General features: G+C 40.5%; 1 protein-coding gene across 2 annotated transcripts in view; it reads right to left on the minus strand.

Annotated features, from left to right (window-relative positions):
* LOC110160467 (phosphatidylinositol 4,5-bisphosphate 3-kinase catalytic subunit alpha isoform-like) overlaps positions 1–21489 on the minus strand; it is an 86673-nt gene that overhangs the window by 14024 nt on the left and 51160 nt on the right. For both annotated transcript variants that reach the window (XM_020925112.2, XM_055164417.1), the window contains exons 12-18: positions 20615–20720; positions 11947–12099; positions 6574–6708; positions 4228–4352; positions 4034–4115; positions 2343–2507; positions 1036–1139 (exon numbers count right to left, since the gene is read on the minus strand). In XM_020925112.2, coding sequence (XP_020780771.1) covers positions 1036–1139; positions 2343–2507; positions 4034–4115; positions 4228–4352; positions 6574–6708; positions 11947–12099; positions 20615–20720 — 870 coding nt within the window. The remainder of the gene's footprint in view (positions 1–1035; positions 1140–2342; positions 2508–4033; positions 4116–4227; positions 4353–6573; positions 6709–11946; positions 12100–20614; positions 20721–21489) is intronic.

Genomic DNA, 21489 nt, shown 5'->3' on the forward strand with positions numbered 1-21489 from the left:
TTCATTCACACGTTTCACCCAAAAACCCTACTTAGTTATGCTGAGTCCCTCTCTCAAAAGGAAAACACTCTGTTTCACCTTGCGATGTCATATGGTAATACAGGAAGTGCTCTACTGTGTTTTTAAACTCCATACACATTCATTAGAATAATTTGGATCATTTCAGGTCTAGAATTTTCTATCTACTCAACTAAAGGTAAAAGGAGCTGTTAACTTGAAAACTACAGCTTCATGACGTCATAACGTGGAACAGACTTTTTGAGCTTTGGAGATGTTGACAAGACTAATTAAAAAGGATTAGTCAAACCTGTGTGAATGAAACAAAACACAACTCTAGGTCTGTTTTTGAGGAGGTAACATTATAGTATGGCTTAAAGCTCAGGAGTAGGGATGTAAAAATATCAAAATCTCACGGTACAATATTGTCACGATATGCATCTCATGGTATCATATTTACTGCAATATTCTCAAGAGGCTAATATAACTGTATAAATGGGACACTTTTTTGCTTTTAACATACCATGACAAGATTTTGGTGTGAATTATTTCCGTCATAATCCAAGAATTAAATTAAAAAACATATACAGTCATGTTGTCTGTGCTGAAATGAATCATGGGATATGTAGTTCCCAATGTTTATAAGATGTTGCTACTATAAAACCTGCATTTCAACAAAGGAAATTGGGATTCGATATATTGTGACAGTCTACGATATTATTGTGAGACTTTTGACGATACAAAGTCACGATATTTCGGTTATTGTTGAAGCCCTACTCAGGAGTCCATTTTACATAATATGGGACCTTTAATAAGCAGTTACTAAGCCTAAATCATTCCATTATAATAATTACTTTACTATGAATTAAGTCTTTGTCTGTATTTTATCAAGGCTAATGAAAGTGTAGTTATTTATAGAAAAATGGTACCTAAGTTTCTTCAAATATCATTGAAATTTTAGAAAAAAGTCACAGTATAATACAAAATAATAGAAAATACAACACTACGTTACAAACATGTATGCGAGTGGGTGCTTACTTGAGATGCCAGAAGAAGAAATGTCCGATCCGTTGGTTGGTCAGAGCCTTTTTGAGCAGGAAACGGGCCAGAGGATTGTCCAGGTACTGCTCATATTTAAGAACCTAAGACCAGAGGAGACACACTAAATCTACAGACAGCAGATTCAGAATCATCAACTTTTCAACCAAGAATTACAGCAGAAAACAGTGACTTAGTAGATGTAAGATTTTTTTCAAACTAGGAATGTGGGGATTCAATGATTTTACAATATGATTTTACATGAACTGCAACATAGTGACAGATCAGTTTGTAGTTTTGTTATTAATGGATCTGAAGTTTGAAAGGTCGAGATCCACTGACCCACAGGTTGCTGGTATGAGTCCAGCTCCCAGAGATGAATGCTGTTGTTGTATCCTTGGGCAAGACACTTAACCCAGCTTGCCCCCAGTGTCTGTGTACACTGGTGTATGAATGTGTGTGTGAATGGGTGAGTGGTTCCTTGTTGTAAACCGCTTTGAGAGCCTTGAAAGTGGAAAACCGCTGTATAAAAATGTGACCACTTGATGATCTTCTGTATCTTATGTAATTTAGTGAAAGAAGTAGAATTTATAAATATAGTCATTTATCAGAAAGTGGTGGGGTGAAAAATAAGATAACATTAAAGGGCCTGTGCCAATTTTTCATGTATGTAATAAAGTCAGATTTGTTTTCCCCCCAGTATAGATATATTGTCATATGACATATACGTTTTATCCTCCATGATCCAGGAAGTGAGTTGTTAGCATGCTTGTTGTTGTTAAAATTATCCTGATAGAAATCTACTCTAGTCACTGAATGAAAAGCGCTCACAAACTAATCACAGTGAATAATGAAGTAGGTCTGCTTTTTCACATTTTAAGGCATCTTTAATTACCACTTGGTGCAATATAAAGCTGTTACATTGCGCAATTTTTCTGGCAAAGGGTCCGTCACCTTCTTGTCTCCATGGAGATGTCATTGCTTTGCCTGTAATGTTCCACAGTATGACAATAAACAGCTCTCCCTTACATTTATTCAGCTACCGTTGGTTTTATAGCTCAAAAATACTTAGAAAAACAGGCATTCTGGCTGTAAGCGGGGTTGCCTCTCCACCGATCTGAACTGTAACTTGGTCTGGTTTAATACTACACTGTGAAACATTCCAGAAAAATCAATAACATCTTCACAGAGAGAAGTATTTGAAAAGTTACACTTTGCACCTTTAATGTGCACAATAACATCTGAACCTTTTAGTCATGTTACAAATGTTTTTGTTTTGCTTCATAAACCCCAGTGTCTGGACTGACCTGTACGAGTTGAATGAGGTACTGGGAGAGTTTGTCATCGGTCAGATATTTGTCGAGACAGCGCACAGCGAAGTGTCTGACCATGGGGTCGGGGTAGTTACAGTCCAACAGCTCCATGGCCTGTTCTGGGCGGATGGACGGCCACTCCTTCAACAGGCAGTACATCTGAGAAATACAACAGGGAAACGGGAGAACTCAGAGGAGATATAAAAATATGTGACATGTGAGATGGGAGGTGTATTAGAAGGGATAATATTGCAACTATTGTTTGAGAGACATTTTGCTGAACATTTTAATAAACTGTTGAAAACTCAAACTAAAAACTGTTAAAGGTGCATTGTGTAGGTTTTCAGGTGAAGGGTTCCATCACATGTTCTTCTCCATGGAGATGTTATTACTTTGTCTGGAATGTTTCACAGTATGACATTAAACCTTTCCATCTTAGTGGAGACCATACTAGACCAGCTTACAGGTCAGATTTGTGGAGAGGCGACCTCGCTCACAGTCAGAATGTCAGGTTTTTGGGTTTTTTTAGGTATTTTAAAGTTATAAAACCACCTGTAATTGAATAAAAGTATGGTCTAAACGTAAGGAGCTGTTTAATGTCATACTGTGGAACATTCCAGCAGAGCAATAATATATCCATAGAAACAAGCAGGTGACGGACCCCTAAACAAAAAGTTACATAGCGCACCTTCTTCCTAGCCTGATTCGTCAGCCGGTTTCACTTCGTAGAAACTGTCTGACCTCGCAGTGTTAGAATTCGTTCGCTCGACAGAAGGCGGGTACTTTTAATCATTTAACCAATCGGTGCTATTTAGTAGTCACATATGTAATGCGCCGTTAGTGGGGCTAACTGGTATATTAAGCTTTTCCCAAATCCCGTAGGAAGAAGGACAATAACGTCTTTCCCCTTGATGAAATTCACCAAACATTCTCTTTGTTCTGGCTTTAAATCCTTAATCTTGGGAATCGTTGCCAACACAGAATGTATGGCTCTTTGTTTATTGGCTGGTGCCCAAACTTGCACTTCCAGGGTTTCTGCGAACTTCTAGTGTATTCTGATTCGTGACCTAGTCGCTGGAGAGAAATTAAATTGAGCAGAGGCAGTAGGTGGCTCCAGCCTGGCTACCTTCTTCCCACTCTTAAGAAAAAAAATATGTAATGTAAAATCTATAGTGTAGTAGATACATGTATACTTCTTGTGTTCATTAATCTGCCTAACATAAATAAATAAATAAAAGTGTCTCTCCGACATGAATTCTACACATTATCAGTCTGGAACAGCTCTCACTGAAAGCCATCAGGAAAAGGTGGAATGTCCAGAAGAATATTTGAATCTGATTGGGCAAAGCACTGCAACAGCGGTTAGTTAAATCCAGATGAGAGAAAAGCACAAACATCTCTCTCTCCACAAATGCACAAAGCGTTTTTCAAAACCAAAATTGGCAGTCGGTATTTCTTCTAAAATAGGCAAAAGTATGTCCTTCTACATGTTTTGGTTCATTTAGGTGGCACACAGAGAAGTACTCATCTAACCACCTGAAAACTGCTCCAGATCGCTGTGGTGTCAGAGAAAAATATGACTCCTAGTTGATTCTTTCCCCAGAGCCACAGTGCTCAGAGAACAGTGTAACAGCTCGCACAGTTTTAATGACTGAACTGCATTAACTGTCCAGTATATTTCTCACCTGCGCAACTTCATCTCTGGAGTTCCACTTCACGGCGAGGAGGATCTTAGGGAGGATTTCAGGGATGTTCATACAGTAGTGTCTGAAGAAAACACAAATGTGTGAGTATTTTTGTATTTTTATTTGATGCTGCAACTACTTCATTGTTCTCTGAGTTCACCTGTAATAATAATAATAATAATAGTACATATCACCTGTGTCTCCAGAGGAAGTCCTTCTCCTGCTCAGTGATATCAGACAGTGGGTCTCTGTTGCTGAGCTGTCGAAGCTGTTCACTGTCACTGTCGGTCAGAGCGTGATCCCGCGCCACTCTGTTACTCTACAACAACAATACACTCTATTTAATATGGACATACTATATGATGTGTTAACATAACTATAACTACCTTTCCACTGCTATTTAAAACTGTTTTATCTGATTTTCAAACCATTGTTACCTAAGAGTCTACCCTGATGCGATCTGTCATGTGTAATGTAATTTTGTCATTAACTGCGCACAGTGCACTGAGGTGTAATTTCTACTGCTGTAAAAGTGCTACTTTTGCAATATTATCCATCGGAAAAACATAATTATCCTTGTCTGAGAATCAGGAAGTGCACTGTTAGCTCCACCAAAACTCTGCTCTGGACTTTGAAAGTTGTGAAAAGCTCATTGTGCTGAATAATTAGGATGCTCGGACTGCATAAGGTAAGAGGAATAACTGAAGACCACTGCAACCTGTTTGAAATGAACTAGTTCTATTTTTCATGTTTTGAAGACAGTAAAAATCAGGTCTCTAAAACATTTATGTAAGTATTTCCCAAGGTTATGGCTTCATTTTTTACTATGGTTTAGGAATGCACCAATCCAGCTTTTTCAACTCCAGTATTGATATTTTTGGACTTAGAAGTATCTGCTGATACCTGATATTAACTGATACCAGTGTAGGGACTGAGAATGGCTTTTCTCCCCAAAAAGTTTTGATATGTAAATGTTATTTATCTTGCAAGTGAACAGTTTTGTATGAGTTAAAAGTTTGAATGTTCTGTGATGTCCGAGGCCTACGTCAGCCTGTAATACAGTAGTCATTACATCAAATTTAAGGCCCAAACAGCATATTGGCTGAACCGATACCCGATCCAACCAAATTTCATGGGTCAGCACCAATATCTGATACCAGTATCGATATCGGTATCAGTGTATCCCTACTATACTTTATGAAATCAATAACACATTTTCAAAGCTCATTTGAAAATAAGCAATTATCGGCAAGTACATTTAGTCACTGCGCAACTTTGCCATTCTAAACTGCCTCATGTTTATTGCATGTCTATACACCCGTCTGTATCTGATCTGCATTTCCCAGGTGAGTGGCGTCAGGTGAGTTAGCATTAGCCACATAAAGCACTGCTCACTTTTGTCAGCGTTCATGAATACTTAAAACCTGCTTCTGTGCTGTAACATTTTCCCACATCAGAGACTAACCCTCAGCCGAGCCAAAGATCATCGAGAAATACGATCACACACTCTCGCGCAAACTGCCTCATTAATATTACAGCACAAATTAGCACAACTGAAGCTGAAAATCACTAGAGAGGCTAAAGCAATGGAGGTAAATCTGCTAACTTCAACACATTATACACCCATCTGACATGCTAAGTGCTGCTGATGCCACGCACAAACATTAGATCTACAGGAGAGGTTCACTTAATGCTAAATGTGTGAACTGTTTGATCAATTATGAATAAGATGACGGGAAAAAGCCATGTTGGGTGGATTGAGGTCAAAATATCAATCTTTTATTATTCAAGGCTTAAAGGTGCATTGTGCTACTTTTCTTTTCTGCTTTGCCTGGAACGCTCCATGGTATGACAATAAACACATTGATCGAGACTTTATCCATTACAGGTGTTTCTATTGCTCAAAAACAAAATAATTCTCTCTGTGAATTAGGGCTTTTGTTTTGTTTTCCATATTGATTGATCTCAGGCAGATGGAGAGAAATCCTTGTCATCACCTCACGCTTTCAATCCTGATTGAAATGTGCTTGCCTTTTCATCACTGTTAAAGATAGACTAGACTAGAATTGGGGGGTAGTTATTTTACCGGCACAAAACTGATACGTAAATGAAGGAATGTCTAATAAATATTTAAATAATGTCCCTGCCTGAAATGATCTACATCTAAACATAATCAGTGCATCTTTACAACAAGCAAAATTGTGTCATTATACAACTTGTTGTTGAAGGACATTAGCAGATTGCAAACGTGTTAATGTTGTAAACTAAAGCAACAGTGTCTAACTTTCAGGAGGTGGCACATCATTTGCCTATCCACGTAAATAGAAAGTTAAGCTCATATTATGCCATATTGTGTGTTAATATTATGGCCAAAGGAACAACATTTACATAGAAACAAGCAGCAGGAGACTCTCCTCCAGACCAAACAAGAGTCAGGTTTGTGGAGATGCAAGCCGCTGACATTAAGGACACACGTTTTTCTATGACCAATATGTCAACATTCTTCAGTCACTAAAACAGAAAGGGCCTGGTGCTGTTACCTGCCCAGAGAGGTTACAGTTGAAGCCCAGCTCTCTGGAGATGGTCCAGTTTGCATGGTCCTCCACAGCGTTCATGTCCGGATACTTCACAGGGCTGCTGAAGTGGTCAAACTCCAACTCCAGGCATGGAGTTTCCTGCAAAAGGAGGGAACAAAAATACAAAAATATAATTTTGTTTATGTCAAAAACATAAGGGCTAGTCCAATATGGATTTATTTAGCTTATACTGATAACTAAAAGCAAAGAAGTGGCTTGCCTAACTCACTCAGCACTGTATGGAATTCTGGAGCTACCAGAGTCTAGTCTAACAGAGGAGTTCAAGTGTGCCAAAGTGAGGCTTCAAATGACTCTTGAAGAATCACAAGACACTATTATCACCCAAACTACTCCTATGTTGTCAAGAGGAAGAAAATGGTCTTCAGCAGTGGCCGCAGAGCATGCAAAATCTGCTCTTAGATATCAAAACATTGTTGGACGTGTGCAGCAGGCGAGACGAGGCCTTAGAGCTGGAGAAAACAGACCCTTCTGGAATAAAGCCTTTGGAATAACGCCTTTGCAATGCCGAACCATGGTGGTGGATGAGTGGGCTGACAAGAGCAGGTGCTGAAACATACAAAAGCAGTCTCGCAGGGGAAACAGGGCCAGTGGGTGAAGTGGGAGGAGGTGGAAAAGAGGAAGCTCTCATGGAAGGAGCTGTGGGGGATGGAGGCTTACAGAGTCTTCCTCCTTATTTGATCAGTATTATATGTTCTTCCATCTCCAGCTAACCTCCATCAGAGGATCCTACATGTGCACTGTGCCCTTCTCCAGCCAGTCTAAAGCATGTCTTGGTGCAAGGTGCATACATGTGACGACATAACCTGCTGCTTAAGAGTTTGATAGCTACCTTGGATACCAAACGAACAGCTACAAACTCCTTATCACTGGTGCCAGGCAAGCACACAGCTACAGAAGCTTTTGTCCGTGCAGCTGCAACTCTGTCTGACATGCCTCAGGTATCCCAACCACATCCTGACATGCTCAGTGAAGCGCGGGATTGAAGCTACTGTTAGATCTTAACCAGCACCTGTACTTTCCTGCAGAGACTGCAGCAACAAATCTAAGACCTGATCTCGTGCTCTGGTTTTCCTCCCTGCGCACAGCCTTCTTAATTGAACTTACAGTGCCATGGGGGATTCAGTGGAGGAGGCCTATGAATGGAAGCACTTAAAATACTCTGAGTTGGCAGCTGATGCAGAGCAACATTGGTGGAAGGTCTGGGTCTACCCAGCAGAAGTTGGCTGCAGAGGGTTTGTGAGTAGTTCAACAGTGAAACTCCTGAAGGACCTGGGCATACAAGGACAAGTTTTACAACAGGCAATCAAGTGTCTCTCGGGTGCTGCAGAGGAGTTCAGTCGATGACTAATGGTAAATGGGCCTGTAGACAGCAGCAGAAGAGGTAAGTCCTATGCAGAGGGGGGCACATCTGGGACACCAGATGGTGCCGATGAGCCCTCCGGAGGTGTTGTGGATTTATCATTGAAACACCGGTAAAACCTGATGGCCCCAGTGAAATTATTTCACAGGGATTTCATCACCTCAAGAACTGTTAGGGATTGTACTATCTGATCCTTTTATCAGAGCAGAGTTCATTTTTGTAAAGGTAATTATATGGAGTAAGAAAGCTGTCAAAAATATTTGTGCGCATAAAATAGAAATCCGTGCGTATTTGGGAAATCCGTGCATATTTGGCTGTAGTTGCGCATAAAATAAATATTTGTAAACTCTCAAATGAGTCCAGTCGTACATAAAATATATTGTGTGTATTTTATCCATCAGAATACAAATTGAAAAATTACGACATCATGAATTACAATCATGAAATGAAAATTTACGATTACGCTTTCATCAGTACGAATACGAATTCACAGACGGAACTTTACTGTCAAAAATACGTCATCACTTCACAGACATTATTCATCGAGCAGAAGAAACATCGATCAAGATCAAGACTGCGCATGCTCAAGTTTGTAGCAGAGGGTAAAAAGAGTAATAGCACAAGAAGCTACAACAGCGACCAACAAGTGGGTTAATTAAAATCTATTGTAAAAATGTCTTGAATTCGGGAACCGAACGCTGCTGTATAATATTGTGTAGAAACACCTCCTTTGAACGGGAAATTGCACCTATATGTTAGGGTGTTTTCACACCGACAGTATTTGGTGCGCACCAAACGGTCCATTCGAACCAAAAGTGGTTAGTTCGGTTCGTTTGCGTTGGTGTGAAAGCGTCAATCGGGCTCGGACCCGAACCAAATCAAGCGGACCGAGACCGCAAAAAAGAGGTGGTCTCGGTTCGCTTGAATCCGCACCAAATGACCAACTTTGGTGTGGTTCCTCTGGTGTGAACGCGAACCCGGGTCCAAACCATAGACAGTATGGACAAACGGACTATTCGAAATGCATCATGGGAGGACACGCGTCTCCTCTGCCTGAAATGACGCTGTACGACTCCAGCGCAGTAACAGATTGTTGTCCAGACGCAGACGCGATTCATTTTCGAATCATTTTACCAACAATGGCCAATACAGAGAATGTAACACACGAAGATCAGAGCAAGAACGTGTGAACGTGTGGCTCCAGAGTGAGTCAAAATTGGGGGTGCGTACCCCTGTTCGGGACCTACACGCACAGAGACGACCCGGTGTTCCCCCGTGATCATGCAGCAACCAACATTTGTTATTTTAGGCTTTAATTAACCAAATAATTTTATGGCAATCGCCCATGCAATTGATACAACTTAAAAAAGTCCCTGCTTTTAGCCTAGTGCTTTAGAGAAATACAGTCGGACTAGATCCAAACCAGAGTCCCAAACCAGCGGGGGCAGCTCCAGTTCAGGCCGGGCTCAGAGGAGCTGGAGCGGGGAGCCTCGACCTGAGGAAGCGCTTTCCCCGGGAAGAACCAAATGCGCCAAGGACGGACGCTCAGAACAACATATAACAAACCAAACTGGACTCACGCTTCTGTCCGGATGCTGCACCACCTCGGAACCAGCCGTGGTTCTTGAGTGCGGAGGACAGGAGCAGCGCGCCCGGACCTGTAGTCCACAGCGCATTCTCGCTTTCCCGCACAGAACCAGCGCAGACGACGGAACGTACCCGCTCAGACCCAGTCATTGCGCACTGGTCTTGCTCGCCACCGTTTGGAACCAGCACATGGAGGATGAAGCCTCCGGACCATCTGACCAACGCGCTTGTAACAGAAGACCAAGGACCAGACCCCAGCCCCGTCCTGAGGAGCTGCGCGCTACTTTGAGCACTGTTGGCTGCTGCTGTTACCCGAGCTCTGGGCTGATGCGGTGAGTTTGTACAAAGTTCTACATGTTGCTGTTTTATAAGTTCATGGTGATAATTTGAGATAAGAACGGTCCGTGGTATTAACAGGAATATCGGTGTTGATAACTGGAGTATCGCTGTTTTACCGGGGAAACAGAGACACGTGAATCGAACCAGTTTTGGTTCGTTTGCCGGTGTGAACGCGGACCACACTGGAGTGTATTTGCTACATAATAACAATTTTATTGCCTGGTGCAGACCAAATAATCGAACTAGCGGTGTGAAAACGACCTTAGATAACATAGTGGTAGCCAGTTGGCTAACATCCGACGTAACGTTATCCCAGGGCTAATTAGCAAATATCAGGTTCTCTGTAGGTTTAGATTAAAACATTCACGACTACAGCCACAGCGAGCATCAGCCAGTCTTCATCTCAGCTGCATTTCAGACAATGGGTTTTTCATGAGTTATAATGGGTTATAATGAGCAAATCCATCCACGTCACGGTGACGTTATACTTACCGGTAAATACTGTAAACATACCAAGGTGTTGCCTGTCAACACGAACATTAATTGATGCTGGAAGCTGCATTAAACTGTAATTTAACATTTCATTAGCTGTGACGTCTGTAACCAGGACAGTTTGGTAGTGTTTGGTGTAAACTGGGACATTTCAGCGTCCCGAGGAACTTTTGGTGGCATTTCATGCGAGAAATGCAGCTGAAGTGAAGACTGACTGATGCTCGCTGTGGCTGTAGCCGTGAATGTTTTAATCTAAACCTACAGAGAACCTGATATTTGTTAATTAGCCCTGGGATAATGTTACGTCGGATGTTAGCCAACTGGCTACCACTATGCTATCTAACATATAGGTGCAATTTCCCGTTCAAAGGAGGTGTTTCATCGATATATCGATATTTTAAATATATCGATATGAATTCTGACATATCGTATATATCGATATAATGCTTATATTCAATTCTGATTTCCCCGCTTCGCTTGTTTGTCTTCTCTCTCGTCGCCCGCGCGCCTCCGCCTCCCTGAGTTTGTTCGCTCGTGTCTCCTTCACTCGTCACTGTCGCCCTGAACGCCGAAATTTGGTGCCAGTGAAAAGCTTCAAGCACCATGAACCTTTTCCACCATTTACAGACAAAACCATCAGCAGCACATCCTCATATTCCACCGAGTTGCATCCTTTAGCCCGAAAGAAGCTAAACGAGCTGAGCTGTGTGAGAAGTGCTGTTTATGCAAATGAGACATGCGCTTAAGTTTCGTTTCTGTAAAATGTAAACACACGTGCGCAAAACTGCATTAAACACATTATTATCACAAACGAGCTGATGTGGCTCTAGAGTCGTTATGCTTTATATATTGTAAAGTTTAGTCATGTAAAGTTTATTTATGCAGAATATTTTTATTAATAATCTGCTGCAGTGTCACTTGTACAATAGTGTTTGAAAACGTTGGGTTTGATGTGCAGTGGATTGTGGGATTAAACCTCAGAGCTCCTTACTGCTGGATAATAACATGGATCTATTAAAATAAGGAACATCCTGAGCTTCTTCTGCTAAATGAGCTCATGGTTATGGTCTGGTTAACAGAGTTAATGCAAAGATGAGCTTGTGTTGAGTTGTTTATTTATGAATGAAAAGAAGGAAATATGTATTATTTATTATTATTTATGTAATTAGGGTTTTTTGTAATCTTAAGTGTTCCTATATGAACTGCCGACCTCTTACACTGCAATTTAAAAAAAAGGACCTTGTGGAATTGGCAGATTTGTTTTTGCAGTTTTCAGTTTTAGGGGGTTATTTTTTCTTGAACATATATCGAGATATATATCGTATATCAAGATATAGCAAAATATATTGAGATATATTTTTTGATCCATATCGCCCAGCCCTAATATGTATGTATGTATGTATGTATGTATGTATGTATGTATGTATGTATGTATGTATGTATGTATGTATGTATGTATGTATGTATGTATGTATGTATGTATGTATGTATGTATGTATGTATGTGTGAATGAATGAAAGAATAAATTAAACAGTCACCTTGTTGGGGTTGGAGCCGGTGACTCCAATGGGGTTGAGCAGGTCCTCCAGGCCGTGAGGGACCGGCCACAGGTTCAGAGCCATTTTATTGGCCACCAGAGTGTGAGTGTAATCAAACAGGTTTACATTCCCCCAGGCCAGAGGACAGTGCTCCTGCAGAAAGAAAACACACACAAAAGAGACATAAAACACACAAAATGCACACAAAACAGAGGCATTAAATACATGCACGTAGGGCTGTGGAATCAATCTAAATTTAACTGTGGAAGCTTCTGTAATCATCAATGCTCAGCTTGGATGTTTTTTTTTAAAAAGGTCCAATCCTCTGTCAGTGAAAGCATGTGGTCTGGAGCACAGTTTAGACTTTGGAGGAAGAAATGTGACTATTTTTTAAGCCACAGTTTGTAACTTTTAAGACTAAAATAAAAACATGTTCTTTCATTTTGGTTGTTTATTGTACTAAAAAAGCTTACTTCACAAACCTGACTCTTATTTGGCCTGGAGCCTTTGGCTTCCATCATATGGCATAAAATGATAACTCCATAGAGAATATATTTAACTTTCCCTTTTCATGGAATCATGCAGAAATGATTATTGAAAAACATTTTATAGCATGGCCCATAAACTGTAGTAAAGTTCACGAATCCACTATAAAAACACACTGAGGACAGAATAACACATGGGCACATAGAGACTGGGTAATTTTACAAAAAATATTGCTGTGAATTATCTGGGATTTTTCTCACATGAACCTGATTCCAGAATCTGTAAAATCCCACATATTGGCAGAGATCAGTAATGGCAGAGGCAGAAGTTTCACTAAAGTACAGCGATGGGTCCAGGTGTGAAGGCGCCGACAGCCAGTCAAAACACTTCTATTTATAGAGCGTGTATCTATTATCTTTATCTTTAATTCAGACGCTGAAAGAGCATCCTCCAGTCTGACCTGATCTGGCACGGCTCAGAGCGGGACAGCACCACAGCGGCTTCTTTTACCAGATCCATGTCTCCTTTCATTGATACACTCACCCACACACACCTCAGCGCAGACAGGAAAAATCAATCATGTGGGTGTTACTTACAAGACTCAGACAAGACGCCAACAGAGCACAGACCAACGCGTTTATGGATCAGCCACAGACAGGCGTTTAATAATAATACATGACCTCAGCTTCAATAAAAATTTGAATGGGCACAACTAGCAAATCGCATAGGCTGCAATTTATGAAAGTGCCTATGACAGATTAGACTACCAACTTAGAAAAACAGGCATTTGGACTGTGAGCGTGGTCACCACTCCACAGATCTGACCTGTAACTTGGTCTGGTTTGGTCTCTAAGAAGATAGAAAGGTCTAATGTCATACTGTGAAACAATCCAGACAAAGCAATAACATCTCCATGGAGAAACACAGATCCTTTGACAGACCCTCAACCAGAAAAGATACACAATGCAGCTTTAAGATCATCATGTTTAAGATTTTTGCAAAAACATTCACACTTGCTTTTCCAATTTGGCCATCACACTAGGAAATTACATAACTGTTACCTGGCTAAAATCCTCTAATATACACAGAAATCATAATCTGACAAATATCAATTTATGAAAACACCTTTATTTTGTTGTAATCTTCTGTGAAGTATCAGTAAAAATGTGTTCTGCACATTGTGTTTTGGACAGAATTCTCCCTAGGGTGTTTATGTGATATCATCAAGATTGGAGAAATCTCTACTTCCTGTAATTTTCAACATACTTTTCCATTTTTATTCACAAATTGCTTCTTGTTTTGTGTATTTACAGTAGTTATAATCTCACCAAATTAAGTCAAAATTAGAGAATCATAAAAGTCAACTGTTTCAAATTTCTGAGCTGTACTCAACTACCAGCTCATATCATGTTATCTTATTTTGACCAGCGTAATCAGAGGTATAATACTCCCTACAACAAGAAGCATCACAAGACAGGACTGTACTAGACTGGACACTAAACACCAACACATTGTCTTGATAGCGCTGGGTCGTGTACTATAAACTTCTCTAATGTATTCTAACAAACAAAATATTGAATCTGTCTTTCCTGCATAAAAACAGCAGACCCTGTAGTTTAGATCTGTCCAAACATGTCCTGAAATGTGATTCTTGTATTCGTTTATCAGTTCATATTCTAGTCTTTCTGTCGACTCTTCTGGACATGTTCAAAACGTGAACTTTGAACTGAATCGTATTATCAAAACATCTTGGTTAGATATGACCTACCGCACAGTCAGCCACAGATAAACAAAGATGATCTCTGCTTTCATAGTGTGGTTTGTGAAGAGTTTATGGTATCAAAGGGCCATTACGTTACTGCTATGGCAACAGTCACAAAGACAACAATAGATACTTGTCATAATGTGAGTGAGGTTAAGCACATAAAGGCTGATAGTAAAAGTTGATGAACTGAAACCACGGCCTCACGAAGGAGCTTATAAAAGGGATGATCTGTAAAGAAAGAAGAGCTACACAGAAAATAAAGTAAAAAGTTTGAATAGATGAGTAAATCTGGTCACTTCAACCTCTTAAATTGTCTGGAACGCAGCAATTGATTTTTTTTTCTTTTCGCCTTTTCTTCACAAACTGCCACTTGACTGATAAAACCGGTAAAAGTATGAACATCAAAACAATATCATTGATGCGGAGGTATTGTGCAAAATTTACTTTCAATCTAAATATGATGCAGATTTGGTGATTATTACATAACAGAAAATCCTCCATAGACTGAATAAACAAATGGACACAGCTAATGTGCTTGCTGCTACATTCCAAATAGGAAGTGAGCATGGGCGAGAACTCAAAGTGAAATTCATTTTCTATTGAAAAATTGTAGTCCCTCTCTCTGTAACTGCTGCTGTGAGCCTCTTCATTTTGGTATTATTATGTCCGTATTAACCTACTCTGCATGATCCTGGTGTTTATATTTCACAAATTTGTCTCTAAATTAAGATATGAACATTAATAATAGTCCAATCTGGTTCCTATTTTCCCATAGGTCGTGACCACTATCCTTAGCAACCAGGGTATCATTAAGAAGTTGTCGATACAATACATACCTCGATACATAGGCCATGATACAGTACATATCATTCACTTTTGATTCGATATGATATTTTTCAAATGGATTCAATATGGTTCAATAAAAATATTGGCTAAATCGGGGCTGTGATACTAAAAGTCTTTGTTAAACCATTTCTTGTGCAATGTTCATATGAAACACACCCAGTTTAATCATCAAAACACTGAAAATGTCAAATGTGTTGCATAAAAGAGTTTCCTTCCTCTGAACAAGCAACAAAACTGTAGCGCTGTCACAAAATTATTGAGTCAAATATAAAAAAAATACCATATTTTCCGCATCATAGGGCGTGCTCATAAGCCTCCAACCCCATCAAAAAACGATTGCGCGCCCCTCAATCCATAGCGCCCCATACATGAATCCACTCGGGTGTCCCAACACGACTTCAGTAAACCACAAAGCTACACCACGCACAGCGCTCGCAAACACACACGGAGCAGACAGCGACCGCGCAGCAAAAAACACCCACAGCCACACTCATCACTCCACGCCGACGAGGAACGGAACAGAGGAACGAACCAAAAAAGCGAGTGCAATGTGCCACTTGTAGACACAACTGAACAACTGATTCACTGCGAACACGCCGACAATCCGTTGGTCCCAGACAGCACCCTCCCTACACGCCACAACTGAACAAAGCCCAGAGTCACCGTGAACGCCACAAACAAACAAAACCACTCACCCATCACACTGTTGGGTTTTGTTTAAAGTCCGGTGCGGTTTATTTGTGAAAAAAGTTCAAAAATAAACCAGTGCACCTTATAATCCAGAGCGCCTAATAGTGCGGAAAATACAGTACTCTCGGATATATATCGATACAGCAGCCCATGAGCTCAATACTGTATTATCACTTTAAGCAATATGATGTATCGATATTTCTACACATCCCTTTTAGCAATCCTTTCCAAACCAGTGGCGCAGACGGGAAGTCAACAGCCTCGCTTCTGACTGGCTCTTTGATTTTGCACTCAAGTTTAGTCGGCTTAACTACCAGCCTCACTGAGCTTCAATTGGCTGTAACTGAACGCTATGGGTAACGTCACACTCCCCTTAGTCCATTTCTATTCTACAGTATATGGTCTACTTTAAACATAGACCACATTTCACTATAAGGAAGTGCCTGTGGCTAATAATCAGTATTTGTTGTACCTCTGCGTAGGCCCGGTGATAAAGATTGAATTGTGATCTCATTCCTGTGACAATCTGCTACTTTAAATATATCTATGTTGCTGCTGCCAAACTTTGAATTTCCTTTGGGATCAATAAAGTATCTATCTATTTATTATCCATCTGTTTTGGTCATGTTGTCATATAGTGATTCACTATTTCTCTATTTATTAATGGCCACATATTATCCATAAAATCCGGACTATTGAGCGCACCTGAATATAAGCCGCATCAACTAAATTTGAACAAAATCTTAAAATTGTACATATATAGGCCACAGGTGTCCACATCTTCAAGAACGTTATTAAGTTCAGGTCATCTGCTTTTATCGCCTCTGAAATCTTTTGTCGTCTTTTTGCATTGAGTCAGTTCGTCACACTGCCATTGCCAACGTCTCACCATCAACTCACTGATGTCGAGCTCACGTGCAGCAGCTCTGTTTCCTTTTTCCACAGCCACATCAGTCGCCTTTAACTTAAAAGCTGCACCATCTGCATTTCTTTGTGTGTTTTCCATAAAGAGGGTGTGTGTATGAAGCGCAAAATAACTGTTCAAAACACAATCAAACGAGCATTTTCCTCGGCGCATCACCCCCGTCTCTCCCAGTGCTCTACTGCGCATGTCTCCTGCAACAGTCTCTGTTCTGTCTGTATCATGTCAGTGTCTTGGAGGATTTCATCAGATTTCAGATTCTCTTGGGGGCGGGGCTAGGTCTGTCAATCAGGTATGAGTGGATGATACTGAAGTTTGAGAGGTTTCTTCTCATCATTTACGCAGACGGGTAAGACGCATCCCCCTCACTAATGTTCATTTAGCATCATAACTTATTTTATCACATGGCAATAAACTATTTGAGTGTGTCGACAATAGGGTGACCATATTTCCATTTGTGAAAACCCGGACACTTTACTGGGGGTGGGAGGTGGGGCCTTGACATTGAGCTACAGTTGTCCCTTGTTATATTGCGGTTCACCTTTAGCGGTCTAGCCGTTTCGCAGATTTTATTTTTTTTTATGTCAATTTTGCATGTTTTTTTTTTTTTTACACATGGGTCAGGACTAAACCAGGTCTAAACCAGGACTAATCTTGGACTCCAAACAGTTTGTACACAAAGCACGATCGGGCAATTGCCGCGTTTACCTCCGTGAGGTGCGAAGATCTCCATCGGTCCTTTTTCCTGAGATCACCTCCGAGCCTGTCCCGACAGTGAGTTCTGTTTCAGTTCTGTTTTTTTCTCCTGCTTCAGTCCTAGTTCAATCCTGAATTAGTCCTCCTCTTCAGTCCTGGAATCAGTCCTAGGTTAGCCCTAGGACTGATTACAGGACGCAAAATATGGACATGTCCGGGGAAAAAAGGACGTTTGGTCACCCTAGCTGACAATAACACGAGTTAGTGTAGCACCTTCATGTGAACCCTAGATCCATGTGTAAATCGCACTGACAGTGGCGTTTTCTCCACTCGGGCTGCGTGTATCCTCTGTGTTGCCAAACTATAGATCGTATATATGAATGGACAATGTGCCAAACAAAGAATCCATTCATGTATTCGCCGCATCGCTTTATTAGTTGCAGGGTTCAAAGTGTGAGAAAAAAGTAGCGGCTTATAGTCCAGAATTTACGGTATGCATTCTCGTGGCTTTAATTGCCTTGTAAACATGTTTTGAAGTAAGCCCTGAAAAAAAGTAATTCTAAATCATGATCACTCTTCTAAAAAATTATTAAAAAGATATGAATTTTTTTGGCAAACCCCCCCCCAACCTCTGCCCCTGTGGAGTAAATGGAAAAGTGTGTGCTGGTGATTATATTCCTGCTGATGTTTTTTGCCACCCCGACACTGTTTAGTAATTAAGCAGAGACAAAGCTGATACTGCGTCTCTCATTCACAGAGGACACTTAAGACAGCAGACTCCGCATGTAACAGCAGGAGGACCGTGGCCAACAACTCACATGCACATTCAATATTTAGCTATTACGCACTTTAGGAGAGGCACACGTTCGGTCATCGTGGTGCAAGTTAAAACTACGAAAAGGAATCATCAGGCTGTAGTCGACTAAGGAAAATTGTTGGGGAAAAAATCTAAAATCTATTTAAATTAATATGACAAGTTTTCATGTTTTTGGATCGTGCCTGTGGTAAATATTTATCAAAGGTGCACTGTGTGACTTTTCTGGTGGAGGTCCAGTCAAATGCTTTTCTCCATGAAGATGTTATTGCTTTGGAATGTTCCACAGCATGGCATTAAACCTTTCTATCTTCAGGGAGACCAAACCAGATCAAGTTACAGGTCAAATCTGTCAGAATTCCTGTTTTTCTGGGTATTTTTGAGCTATAAAACTGCCTGTAATTTCATGAATATAGAGCTGTTAAATGTGATACTGCGGAACTTTTCAGTCAGAGCAATGATATATCCATAGAAACAAGCAGGTGATGAACCCCCCAAACTAAAAGTTACACAGTGCACATTTAAGTGGCAGTTTGAGAAGAAAAGTTGGGTAAAAAAGGTTGACAAATACAGGAAGAAGTGCTGGATTCTAAAAAGGAGTCCCTCTATCATCTTTTCATTAATAAACAAATCTAAAATGCAGGAGCAATATACTACACTGTAAAATCTAACACTCGGGTTAATTTATTTTACTCATAGCTACAAATTTGTGGATCTTAATGATTGTGGTAAAGTAAGAGTGACTTACAGGGTGAAAAAGCACATTACTTGTCAATTAGACTCAGGTCGACTTGAATGAGACGAGTAACTTCAACAGTGATGTGTGCCAAGAGTCCAGCTCCATTTCCCAGTCTGTTTCACTCCTCCTTTTGCCACCTCCCTGTTTTTCCTACAGCTGCCACTCACTCCCTCATACTCCCAGAGTGTCTCTATATCCTCCCTCTGTTCATCCAGTCTCTATATCCTCCCTCTGTTCATCCGGTCTCTATATCCTCCCTCTGTTCATCCAGTCTCTATATCCTCCCCTCTGTTCCCTCGGTCTCTATATCCTCCCTCTGTTCCCTCGGTCTCTATATCCTCCCTCTGTTCCCTCGGTCTCTATATCCTCCCTCTGTTCACTCGGTCTCTATATCCTCCCTCTGTTCATTCAGTCTCTATATCCTCCCTCTGTCCATCAGTCTCTATATCCTCCTCTGTCATTCAGTCTCTATATCCTCTCTGTTCACTCAGTCCTATATTCCTCTCTGTTCATCTATATCCTCCTCTGTTCACTCAGTCTCTATATCCTCCTCTGTTCACTCAGTCTCTATATCCTCCCTCTGTTCATCAGTCTCTATATCCTCCCTCTGTTCACTGTCAGTCTCTATATCCTCCCTCTGTCCATTCAGTCTCTATATCCTCCTCTGTTCATTCAGTCTCTATTTCCTCCCTCTGTCTATATCCTCCCTCTGTTCACTCAGTTCTATATCTCCTCTGTCATCAGTCTCTATATCCTCCCCTGTTCTCAGTCTCTATATCCTCCTCTGTTCACTCAGTCTATATCCTCCTCTGTTCACTCAGTCTATATCCTCCCTCTGTTCACTCAGTCTATATCCTCCCTCTGTTCACTCAGTCTATATCCTCCCTCTGTTCACTCAGTCTCTATATCCTCCCGCTGTTCACTCAGTCTCTATATCCTCCCTGTTCACTTCAGTTATGTTTCTGTTTCTTCTTTTTTTTTTTTTTGAGCTCTAAGTTCGGGGGTTTTGAACTGAAGCTGAACAAAAGTTTTGCTACATTTTTTTCAAAGACTAATAAATACTCAAATCCTTGTACCTGATGCAGAGCTAAATGGCATTATTATAGAATAGAACCTGTTTTTACTCTAACTTGTGTATAAAAATAACATTCCTCAACTCAAGGTAATCGGTTTCCTAGATTTTTTTCCAAGTAAGGTCTATTTATTAAATTTTACAGTGTAGGGATGTGCCAATCCAGCTTTTTCTGATACAGATTTTGATACTATAGCTTTACAAGTATCTGCTGATTGCTGATATCAACCGATAATAACGCAGACAGTGTATGGTAAAAATGATCCAAAAGTGTTTTGTAACTGTTATTTATCAGTTAAAGTAGCTACAGAACAGTTTTGAAATATAATACAAGGTGTTTTGAGCCATTAAATGGTCTTATTACACCAATTTATAGAGCAAACCTTGAAACTGATATCCAATCATGTTTCCAAGTTAAGTCAAAATTACATTACTTAAGCGGTTTATGTGTTTGATTTTCAGCTAAAGATTTAAGTGTATCTTGAGTAGCAGAGCTTCAGACACAGCAATGCCTCTAGTTAGCTTTACCCCAGGGAATGTTCATAATGCCAGATGTTATGTATCAATAAAAATGGCTGTCTAAACTGGTTCCTGAGTGTGTTTTGAGCCCTCGCGGACTGTACGGGCGTGTTCTGTACCTCTTTGGCTCCCTTCCGGCCTTTGACGGAGCAGATGGAGAGGCAGAGGCGGGCGGCGCGCGGCACGTCTGGGATGTACATGTCGTATGTGAGCCACTCGTTCCACCTGCAGAGAAACCGCATCAGAGCAGAGGGAGGGGGTGAGAACATGGAACGGCCAGTGATGAATGAGGACAAGGAAAGTCCAGAAAGGAGGACGTGCAGGAGAAACACCATCAGACTCATCGAAGCAGAGGGAGCGGGGTGAAAACATGGAACAGCTAATGAGAAATGTGTACAAGGAAAGCCCACAGAGGACATGTAGGAGAAATTATGCACCTTTGAGGGATTTGTGGAATGACAATTATGGCGCAAAATATGTACGTTTACAGTAAAATTAAGATACTTTTCAGGTTAGTTAAGATTCAAATGGGTACTGTTATCAATTTTTAATAAAAAGAAAGATATTTAGGTCATATTTGCTATTGGTCAAATATGTAAAAAAAAAAAAAAAAGAAAAAAAAGATAAATAAATAAATAAAAGTAAAACCGTTTTGTTCAGTTAGTGTAGTGCAAAGAGAATAATGTACAAAATGTTGCTTGAGTTGTTGGTGGATCTTTAGAAATCATTGCTAGAAATATTCTCTTTGTGTATTTTGTATGTGATTAAAGTCACGTAGTACTTGAAACTGCAGTGGCCACTAGAGGCAGCACACAATTTTTTGACTTGCTTTTGACTATTATTGAACACAAAGCTCCAAATTTACCTTGATAATTACACAAGAATCACCATAAAGGACCAGAAACGGTACACAATACTATTAAAGAGACAGTTCGGAATTTTGGACATAGGACCTCATTTCCTAGTGAGCCAGAGTGTTCGAGACGTGTGGAGA

The sequence above is a fragment of the Boleophthalmus pectinirostris genome, unplaced genomic scaffold (genome assembly GCF_026225935.1).
Source record: "Boleophthalmus pectinirostris isolate CB_2022bp ecotype Guang Dong unplaced genomic scaffold, ASM2622593v1 HiC_scaffold_7, whole genome shotgun sequence".
NCBI classification, from domain to species: Eukaryota; Metazoa; Chordata; class Actinopteri; order Gobiiformes; family Gobiidae; genus Boleophthalmus; species Boleophthalmus pectinirostris.